General features: G+C 42.1%; 1 protein-coding gene across 3 annotated transcripts in view; it reads right to left on the bottom strand.

Moving 5' to 3' along the window:
* Positions 1–11,466, bottom strand: part of KIAA1671 (KIAA1671 ortholog) — a 64,376-nt gene that overhangs the window by 40,907 nt on the left and 12,003 nt on the right. For 2 of the 3 annotated variants that reach the window (XM_085075678.1, XM_085075677.1), the window contains exons 2-4: positions 3,012–3,140; positions 1,100–2,738; positions 509–602 (exon numbers count right to left, since the gene is read on the bottom strand). In XM_085075678.1, coding sequence (XP_084931804.1) covers positions 509–602; positions 1,100–2,685 — 1,680 coding nt within the window. In that variant the 5' untranslated portion in view covers positions 2,686–2,738; positions 3,012–3,140. Of the gene's footprint in view, positions 1–508; positions 603–1,099; positions 2,815–3,011; positions 3,141–11,466 lie in introns of those variants that run through there. The other variant, XM_085075675.1, reaches the window with a different exon arrangement.

Here is an 11,466-nt window from a genome sequence, read left to right as displayed (position 1 = left end):
GTAAAGCTTCCACAGCAAATCCTCATTTTCCCTGGAACACTTTGTTGTCTAAACTGCTCAGGTAAATATTGTTGAGACTGAAAAATGGTCCAGGCTGTGATTTATCAGCTTGGCTGCAGGAAAGCACAATCCTAATGCTCTACTTGGAGAAAATAAAGAAAAATTGCTGCACAAACCCACCACAGCCAAAGGTGATTCACTGTGAGGTTTCATGCATTAGAAATCCCTTAAAAACACAGAATAGTTTCCCCTCTCTACCACTCCTACATTGAACAGTGTGTACACTGAGCTTGACAAACTCAGCAGACACAATTCTCCTGTACTTTTATCTGCATGTCCTGAAGACATATTTACACCAGTAAATCCACTAGGATTGTGTCAGCTCTAATTTAAAAGTCATTTAAAAACCATTTTTTACCAATTAAACCCATTTAAAAGTCACTGATTGATAAAGCCACACTCAATGTTCTCCTTGCAGAGCCACCACCAGCAGCTGCCAGTTCCTTACTTTGGGATTTTCCTGCAGGTCGTGGATGGAATCAGCTCCAGCCTCACCAGGTTTCTCAGGCTTTGCTTCACCACCTGATGTTGGACTTGAAAACCTAAAACAAAGGATTGGTGTTACTTCTTTAGCCCAGCAGGGTCACTTGCTACCAAAGCAGACTGGTTGAAATTATGCATTAAATTACATTTCCTAAAGGAGAAACATCACTATTTCATAGTAAATGACTGTATTTGATGGTTGAATTGCATCTAGACCAAAGGGATTTCCCAAAAAATTGCTAGTTATGCAGCTTATTTGATAACAGAAGATTTAGTGATGCATAACAAGCTATAATATCTTTCACTGATAGTTACACTTACATGCAAAGGCCACAGCATTGACAGCTTTATTATTTTTTTCAGCTATGGACAGAAAATATTTCATTTTCTTTCTTTTGGATCAAAAAAAGCAGGAAAGGGGCACAGAACAACAGCATAAAAAAAAAAATCACATTCAGTGAAACAAAATTATCAGCTTTTTAACTTGACTGAGCGAGCAAGTTTTACTGAACAACACCAAGCCAAGAAGATTAAACAGAATTTCTCTGTCACCTACATCTTTGTTAAGTCTGCAGAGAGTGGCCGTGACTGCAGTGACCAGCGCACATTTCCTGCCTTGGCGTCAGGATTTTCTGTGGTCAGCTCCTTGATCCTCTGCTGGATGGTCACACACCTGTTCTCCTTCTCAGCAGTCGCTGGGAGAAGCTCTGTATCCACTGTGGGACTGGGATTTTCCGAAGTAAACAAACTAATGTGTTTTTTAACGCTACCTCTTAGGATATTATTCTCTTTTTCCGAGGAAGGTGAAGGACTTTCACAGCCTAGGAACAAGTGTGTTTCCTTTTGATCTGGTCTTTTCCCACCCTTATTAGTTCTGCTGTCACTGCTTGTCTCAGGGCTTCTTTCAGGACCTTGCAAGTTAATAATTATTTCTGGTTTCATCTCAATTTGTTCACTTTTAGATTTAAGTTTTGTTTCCCAGGTGTATTTCCCATTATTTAAGATGCCAATGTCCTGACTGCTGCATTTCAGATTTGTTTTAGAAGAACTGCTTTTACTCAATTCAGTTTCTTCATGTTTTGGCCCCATTTCAGACTGATCATGACTACCCACATCAGCAAAAGCAATTACAGATACATTCTCCTTGCTTTCGTGGGATGACCCAGCCTTCTTGCAAGAAGAAAGATCTTTATGTTCAAACTTAGCTGTCAGGTCCATGGACAAAGGCCTTGGTTTTCTAACCCCAGATTTCTCCGTAGGAGATTTTTCCTCAGAAGCTTCCACAGCATGATGCTTTTGATCTCGTAATGATTCCAGAAAAATAGCAGACACTGGTCTGTGTTTTGCCCTTTGTTGGACATCAACAGAGAAATCAACTTTATTGTTAAGATTATTTGCATCATCGTTGTTTTTCTCCCCTGGATGAACTTCACGAGCATCTTTCTTCTCCCCAGTTTTGAGGGAGTTCCAGGAGACTGGTCTGAGACCGGAGGAAAACGACATCTGCCTGTGGAGAGAACCCTCAGGATTCCTGGGTGTCTCTGCTGGTTTCACAGAGCCCTGGAGGTCCTTGGTTTGCAGAGCAGTAATTCCCCTGCGGTCCTGAGCCCTTTTCTCCTGGGCCAGGCTGACCTTAGCCTGCTCAGAGCCTGCTGGCTCAAACAGAATGACTGTGTTGGCACTGGGCCCCGTGTAGAAAGTCACATTTGTGACCATGTCACTGTCAGCCCGATTTTCAGTGTCAATGGCTTTCTGATCCACTAAGGGAGGGACATTCCCACTCAACACCTTCACAGAGGACATCTCCTCAGTGGCTTTTCTCACCAGGCTGCTGGATCTGAACGCCGGGACGGGCGGTTTGACGTTCGCAAAAGTATCCGAAGATTTCTCTTTACAAAAAGGTTTTGGGAAAAGTCTAGGCCTTGATCCCAGCGAGGGCATGGTTGCAGATCTCAGGGAATTCCCAAATTTCTTGTTCTCCTCGAGAGTCAGTGATACTGAAGCCTCCTTTGCCTTGTTGCTGGCATCTGAAAGCACGCTGACATACATACGCTGTGCCTTCTCCTCAGCCCTGAGCTCACTGAGGTCAGGGACTGCCGTCAAAGATGCCAAAGTAGAATTTATTTCTACTCTTGTTGCCATAGTTGGAATTACACATTCAACAGAACTGAAAAACTCCAGCAAGGAAAAAGAATCTAAAAAAAAAAAAAAAGAGAGAGAGAGAAATGCAAGTATTGATGTAGAGTCAGCATGAACATCAAATAACATCATTTTCGCATAAATTCACAAGGAAGCAAACTCAGATTAAGGTGCCTTTCAGATATGCTGATTCCAGAGTATATATCACTGAAAGACATAGTGTTCTTTCTCTAAAAAACAGCAAGAAACACCATTATTTACTGACTTGGCCTGATAACCAAGCACAATAGAAATAAACATATCCTACAAATTTCCATGCTCACACTTACCATAATTTGCTGCTGCAACCAATCCATAAGGCCTGAATCCTTTCTCATAGTGACAACAAGAGCTTGGTCACCAAGGGCACATTAAGGACAGGGAATGTGGTCACTGCAGAGACACTGCCCAGACCTCACCTGCAAATAAACAAAGTATTCAGACTCAGGTGTGGCACATACCCAGACCTACACAGGCAATGCCATGTGAGACAAAAATCCAGAGCATTCTAAGGAAAAAAAGCTGTTTCCCAAACATAAAGTCACCTCATGTAACTGTCAAAAGCAGAAGAATGTTGATTTTTTCAAACAGGCATTAAAGAATCAACAAGAAATTACCACTTAAAGGGGTAACTGAAAGGTGAAGGCTGCACAACAGACACACCAAATCTGAACAGTTAACACCGTGTTTAGTTAAGACTGTTTGCAAATTCAAGTGCCTGTCAATCACCGGTTAAACACAGAGCTCTGCATTACTGTAATCTCAATTACTGTAATTTACTTTCTATTGTAAAGCTCTTTTCTGGGGCAGCAGTCTGTGAAGTGCTACCTGAGCAGCTGACCTGCAAACGGCTGATTTTCCATCAAAATGGGACTTTTACCATGACAAAGCAGTTTTCCCAGTATCTCGCCAGCAAAGGCAGGAGAAGAGCTTTGGCTTTAATTATATTCTTACTGCAGAGAAGTGGGAAAACCAGCAGTAATTAGAATTTCAGCTACAAGAAGTAACCTGAATTTTTTCCTTGCAGAAGTATATTTAAACTTGTAGCAGATGCAGGCAGCTATGTAAGGTTAGATTATTTTTTTCCTTCAAAAGCTGTCATACTCTTCATTTTTAGAAAACTCAAACTGTACTTCATAGCCAGGAGGCCAGATTTGTGTTGCCATCCTCTTGTCTCTTTTGGGCAACCTTTGAAGGGGCAGTTTTGGATTCCTCTCACTGAACCTATTTTGGTGTGAATTTACCATACAAATAAACTCATTTGTAGATTGTGTGGAATATGGAGCTTCCTGCTTGTGATTATTAAAAAACCCCAACCAGGATCTTGCCTTCCTGAGTCTGCAGTTTGAAGAAGTGGTTATTTCACCTTCAGCTTCCCTTGACCAGACTTAGCCCACACTGGCACTGAAATTGCAGGGATTTATTTTTGTCCCTCCTTGTGCTCCCTCTCTCCGGCAGGAGAATGAACTCCCCTCACCTTGTCCTTCCCTTTCATCTTCCAATCCACTTGGAGTTCTGTCTCAACCACTTATCCCTGATGCCATTCCCCCCCTCCCAAGTCCATGACCTTGTCTTTCCGAAATAGCCACTAACCCAATCAGCTTATCCACATGAATCTGCCTCTTCCACCATCTCACAGATCTCCACGAAATCTTCCTCCCTCTCCCACTCCTTATTCTAAGAAATGCCATCCAAATGCGATTAAAATGCTCTCACATTCCAAGGATGCAAAGGTTTGGGAGGTGCTCTAAAAGGAAACTTGTTGGAAGGAGGCTGATGCTCACAGGCAATATTGCAAAGGGAAAAAATTCAGCTGTGAAAACAGCATCTGTCTTGCAGTAGCTGAGAATAAATTCTCTGCTACCATTCTGTTTCTCTGGAAAAGAAGAAGGGGACACAGAGCTTCTTAAAAGGACTAAAACTTGATCCTCAGTGGAACGCAGGGCAGTGAATTTACAATGCAGGACCTAATCCCTGGTAACAGAGTACAACTCGCTTCTCCAGCCAACATTCCTAACACAAAATTTACCCCTTCCTTAGTTCCATTACACTCCAGCTCTTTTTAGGACTCCATTTTCCCCTACATAAACTACCGAAGTCAGTTTTCATGTTTTAAATTCAGATACCCTACAACAGATATGTGGCCCCAAACAGACAAGTATTCGAAAAAAAGAACAAAATATTTAGGGGAAAAAATAATCACCCAACTTTGAAAATGATACAAGTACACTTGATAAAGAGGAATCATGGTATCAATGCCAAGCATAACATACACTGGACACTGTGTCTCAGTTTTGAAACACGTATCTCGGTTTAGATAAACCTGTTTCTTTCTTAATAAAATATCTCCAGTCAAGCTGTCAAGGTACAAAATTTCGGGCAATTTATAAAGATCAATGTAAATTAAATTGCAGGAGGATTTCAGATGCTATTAATATTTAGTAATTCTACTGCAATCATACTACTACAGTTGTAAATCCCTTACCGTCAGCTACGTCATGTTATTCCCTCCCTGACCTCCTCTGCCCAGGGACAGTCAGCTGAGCTGCCCGTGCTGCCCCTGCATGTCCCCATGCTGCCCCTGCATGTCCCCATCCCATGTGGCAGAGCCTCCAAACTACCCTGTCCCCAGTTCTGGGCACCTCGTCCCCCCAGTTCTGGGCACCTCGTCCCCCCAGTTCTGGGCACCTCGCCCCCCCAATTCTGGGCACTGTTTCTCTCTGTGCCCCCCAAGCAGTGCCCACACTCCCCTCAACTGTGGCAGGTCCATTCTGCTCACAAATTAAATTATAAATGGCACTGAAGAGTCTCTTAAAATCCTTCCTGCTTTTAACAGAAAGGCTGGCACATGACTCTTCCCTGCTGCTCCTCTTCCTCAGCTTCCAAACACCTGCGACTGGGATTTTTCCTGGGCCAAGCTGAGCCACCACAGGGTGTCACAGACATGCAAACACCGCTCCAGGTCCCTTCAAATCTTAATGCCCTCAGGTGTTGCCTGCGTTTTTAATTATAGATCTGTCATTACAAAGATTGCTAACATTACTCATAAGGAATCAAAATGGATTATTCACTTCACAGGGTTATTTTTTGCAGAAAATCATTCGGGGAAGGGCTTCACCCCAAACACGCCCTCGCTTTGGCACTTGCCCACCCACCACACACACAACTATTATTTACATCACTGCTAATTCCTTTAAGCCTATTAAGGCAAGAGCAACAGCCTGCAGATAATTTTTCCACCATTATTCACGTGACTATTGCCAACTTCCTCGCTCAGAAACAAGAATTGTTTGAAATGACACAAAGGAAAGTCATCTATAATCTGGCCCTGAACCTCGCAGCAGATAAACAAGTCCATCTGTCTGCTCTAAGGGTGGAAAGCATAAAAATTCCACCAAGAAAAATCTCTCTGCTATTAAAAAGCCCAAACAAACAAAAAACAAAACCAAATATGTTTATGACGTGGAAATCAAGTAGAAAGCCTGGCTCCAGCAGCGAATACCCACTAAAAATACTCCACAGAAAATCAAATAAACACAGTTTTTCTTCTTTGCATACAACTTTATCTGCAAATCTGCTTCCAGTATAAAAAAAATATTCAGGAAGCAGTTTGTATAACTATATATATTAGCAGCTCCTGAGAACATGGCTTTGGTTGGGAGGTTAGGACTGGATGATCTCTAAGGATTCTTCCAACACAAACCAGTCTGGGATTCCATGATTCTCTATATTTCCCTGGCACAACAAGCCACAGGAGCTACTGGGAGCAGATGACCATAAACCAAGATTTATTTCATCCCTCCTACCAAAGGTTGCCCCACTGTCTTAAATAATTCAGTCTTTACAAACATTTTTCTTCTCTCTGTTCTCTCTCCTGTCCTCACTGACCATAAACTAGGGCCAGTCTGCAGCAATCCCCGTCCATTCTCCCAAGCAATCCTCCTCCTGCTGCTTCCTACACTTGGAGAGGTGATGATTGGATTAAATAAGAATTAGCAGAGCAGATCCTATCACTTACTGTGCACGTACAAGTGAGTGCTGACGAGAACAGGACTTACTACAGCACAACCAAAATAACACAAAGAGGAAAAATAATAATCTGTTTTGAAACTTTTATAACCAAGTAGATCATGAAACTAGTTCAGTAAAAAGCAGGCTTTTCTATTTTTGGGTTTAAGCCTGATTCATATTATTGTTCACTGCAATGGGATCCATCAGTTGTATTTCAGAGGACATTCAGGGTCTCCTAAAGGGAAAGATTAATAAAAATACTTTCATAACTGCTCTAATTTTTAATTTCCCAGGACAAGTTTATGCACAAAGTAAAAACAGCTAACATAATGCATTTAAATTATCTTTTCCCAGATTCACAGTTAGAAACTCAATTCTGCTTCTCAATAATGAAAACGAAAAGGCTGAGAATTAAAACTACATATTCCAAATCTCACAAGCCAGACAGACCAGCAAAACCCCACAGAACATTAATATTTAAATGCCGAAGTATTGCAAAATTCAAAATATCCTTTCTCCATTTCCCAAGTCTCTTGGAAACCTCTAATTCTCTTCTTCTACAAAAAAACCCTAAGTGCTGTTCTTTTGGACATTACAGTCCAATCCCATCCCAAGGATGAAAGACTCCACTCTGACATTTCCTCCCACCGCAGAAAAGATTACCATTTCGTTAAATAAAGTGTCCATCCTATAAATAGCATTTACAAGCACTTGTAAATCTCTAATTGCTCCTGCCAGTACAATTGCATAACCATCATCACCTGCGAGAGCTTCACCCCCATGCAGCTGCACTAGAGAACTGAAATATTATCAACCAAATATTATCAACCACCCTTTCCATGAAGTGCTGACATCTCTGTACCACAGTGAGAACTTTACACCTTGTATTTTGATCTCCATGCTGCAAAGACTGGGCAGTTAAAATGCTAACAAATATAGAGCTTCAGTAATTCAAACTGGCCCCACAGAGGCTGTAATATTTATTTATGAAAGAAAAAAAAATTGATGTTAAATACACTGGCGTGTCCATGTAATGCTCAATGTGAATTTAAGATCACTTTCCTGAAGTAGCAGGACAGGGATTCTGTGATGTGATTAATTTATGGTAGAATAGGACTGAACAGCAAAATGCTCCTGTATATAACTGAGATGGAATGCACTGTGATGGCTGTGGGGCACGGGGAGTCATCCTCCAAATTTCCTTGAATTTGTGAGGCAAAGATGTGTCTGGAGAGAATGATTTGGGAAAAAAATTACATGTAATAATCTGCTTCCACAGCTGTTAGTCCTTGCTATTTTCATAACAATGCGTGTGTGTCACACATAAAACATAACCCAACAGAATTAATATGTACAAAAGGGGCAGATTGATCCAGTTATTTCTGGAAAACTGTTTCAGAATATCACCCTTTAAAAAGGTCCAGTTTGCAACCACAGACTTATTATCAAGTGCCCATTTTTTGGGGTATTCAGCTCCAAAAATTTCTGCACTGGGTTTTGGGGGCAATGACCACTGATCTCCAGACAATCCAGAGCAACTCCTCCTCTGTCGAGATCAACTTTGTCCAGGTCAGACTCTTGGTTGGAGATTTTCCTCTTTGTACATCATGTTCTACTCAAGGGATCCCTCAAGAGCACAGGGACTGACAGAACACGCTCGGCATTTCCTCTGACCTGCACAACTGCCTCATCACACCCCAATCTTCCACAATTTCCTTCTCCCCAACCCTCTCATTGACAGTTTCACAGGAAACTCTCTTCCCAGTTTCACAGAAGGACTAATTTGTTTTGAAAGCCTCTTGAGTCTCAGGTAGAAAAAAAAACCCCAACGAAAGGAAAAATACATTAAATGTTGGTGAATCACCATTTTTTTGGTACCAGAAGCTGCATATCCTCACCCTCCTGGGTGAATCACTTTTTGCTTCCAGCATTCCACCAGGGATTCCACCCAGCTCATTAGTGGGTGGGTATTTTCAGAAAGTCCAGTTCTTTTGGCAGTTGAAATGGGGAATACAAGCAAAATCCTGATTTCTGCCAGCTGAGGATGACATCCTGCAGAACAACATGAATTATGGGACAAGGCTGAAGTGAGGCTAAAAGTGTGTTTTGCAGAAGGTGGGTATTCCCAGCAGGCCTCAAAGTGCTGTCCTGTTTGCTTCTCTCATCAAACCTTCGCTTTTGTGGTCAGCTTCAACTCCTGCTAATGTTCCTTTAGGTTTCATCCTTGCAAATGCTTTTAAACTCCAAACAAGACCTGCAAATAACCTCCCCATGCAGTTTAGCAGGAAAAAAAGACATTCCAGAAACAACTGCACTGCGTGCCAGATGAAATATTAATGATCAGGTTTGGCTACAAGCAAGAAAAACTGACTATGGAACTGAAAAAAGAAAGAGAAGTCAAATTAAGGCTCTTCCAGGAAGATGTTTGGTTGTTTCAGGGAGAATTTTATTTTATCTGCAGCTCTCAAAAGGTCACCAGGGTTATGTCCTGGACACAGCAGAGGGTGGGTACTTGAATTTACAACTTGGCAAATTTCTCCTCAAACCTTTTCAGAATCATCATGAAACTTCCTCCTGTTTAACTCTAATATTGTCCTCTTGTTGAAAAAAGCTTAACTTCACTTTTAACTGTATTTAAAATAAATTTTGATTGGAGTTAAATTTTTCTGCACAGATTCTTAAGGAATGGGTTAAGTCTCTGTGTCTTTTTCATACTCTTATGCTACACATCATGAATATGATGGAATTAATCATAAGCCAATTTATTTATACGTCCTTTGAGTGTATGATCTCCATGACCTTGCTTTAAAAAAGTGAAATTTGGCTCATTATTGTTTCAAAAATACATCAAGCAGCTACTGATCCCTCTGACCTCAAGCAGGCAGTGCTTTCCAAAGCCCCCAGAGCTGAGGCTGGGCTGTGTTTTCCACAGGCTCCAGCTTTGGGTGGGAATGCTCACATTTGGCAGGCACACCATGGACACAGCTGAGGGAGTGTAAGGAGATGGATGAGCCAGCTGCAGCACGGACAGAAATATGGGATTGAAAAACAACTTTGGCATTCTTCCATTTGATACTCCCCTACACAACACCATGCTCGGTACCATGTTTCAGCAGTAAAAGGAGCTTAGAGACCACCCACACCTGGAAATATTTACTGTATCTGTGCGTATTTCTGGTCCTCTTGGCAGCAAGGGAAGACAAAGGACAACTGGCTGATCTCAAAGCTGACAGGACATGGATATCACCACTGGATTTTGTTTTACTCGCTGCCTTCAGAGCTACCAGCTGCTGCAAATGCTTTAAAAGCAGCAATGATATAACTGGGACAACTTCCTCCCAAACCACTGGTGGGAACTACATGGATCCTGACATCAGAACTCGGTGATGAGCAAAGGTGCAGTTAAAATAGCCCTGCAGTCCAGCACCTTGCTAAGCCTGGCACCCATTGTGGAGACATCAAAACTCCTGAGAAATGCAGGAGGTGACCTGATGAGGAATTCAACCGCAAGGATCGAGTGAAGCAGATCCGTGGGCTTTGGTTTATTGAAAAAATCCACCTACTTGGTACAAAAATAGGCGAGTGCCTCCCCAGCACTGTGAAGCCTTCAGAAATAAAGCTGGCCCATGGCCCTGTGCCCCCAGGCAGGAATCAGGGGATGGATTGCTGCACACAAACCCAGCCTCCGAAGGTCACTGTAACACAGAAATAGCATGAGGTGAGAAGACATTTCCTGCTTGCTTGCATGCACAGCAGGTGCTTTTGTGTCAGAAGGACAAAGCCCCTAATCCTCTGATCTGCCTCCTCAAATTCTAACAGGATTTCCAGCGCTGGAAAATGCATTTGTGGCCTGGCACAGTAAACCACCTTCAGAAAGTACAACCAGCTTGAGCTGTTCTGTGATTGACGGGGGGTCACCAGGACGAATTTATAAATACTGAGCCTTTATACATTCATCTGAGTGCTGAAAAATTAATTAAGGTATTGCCATATGGAGAGAAAAAAAGGTGGTTTCATCCAGACTTTCAGAAAACTTGAGGCTACTGGCCTTGGAGCACGACCTTGAACGCACTAAGAAATAAACATAGTGAAAAAAGTGGAGAAAACTTGAACCCATAAAACTGGAGGACAAAGGAAACAGTAACGGGACAGAAGATCAAAATCACGACATGAAGAATTATATATGTGTATATATAGCTAGAGTGACTAACATCTGTATTCGAGGGCTAAGAATGAACATTCCTTTACTTCTGCAAAAACAAGAAAGCAGCTTTACACTGCATTAGTTTTATACTGTACTTGTCCTGACAGACACATTCAGGAGCTGCACAGTCGCCAGCAAAGACTCATTCACAAAGAGCACGTGGCAGCTACTGATAAAACACACAGAGCAGAGATGCTGCAATAGATTATGCTGCTCCTAAGCTTTCACCTGGAGAAAAAGAGATCACAGTATCAGAATGGCTCAGGTTGGCAGGGACCACAGAGGGTCATCTGGTCCCACCTTCCTGCTCAAGCAGGGTCATCCCAGAGCACATGGCACAGTTCTGGAATAACTCCAGTGAGGAGACTACACAGTCTCTCTGGGCAATCTGGGGAAACTGTCATTGCACATATTTGATACAAATATTTATGTGCAGCTTCAGCTCTCACAACTCTACCATCTGATGTCTTCTCTGATGGCTGATTTTCCACTTGTGATCTTAAAAAAAAAATCATATGCAAAAAGCTCTG

The sequence above is a fragment of the Lichenostomus cassidix genome, chromosome 15 (assembly GCF_008360975.1).
Source record: "Lichenostomus cassidix isolate B80296 chromosome 15, HeHo_3.0, whole genome shotgun sequence".
In the NCBI taxonomy this organism is placed as follows: domain Eukaryota; kingdom Metazoa; phylum Chordata; class Aves; order Passeriformes; family Meliphagidae; genus Lichenostomus; species Lichenostomus cassidix.
This window is presented reverse-complemented; position numbering and strand designations above follow the sequence as displayed.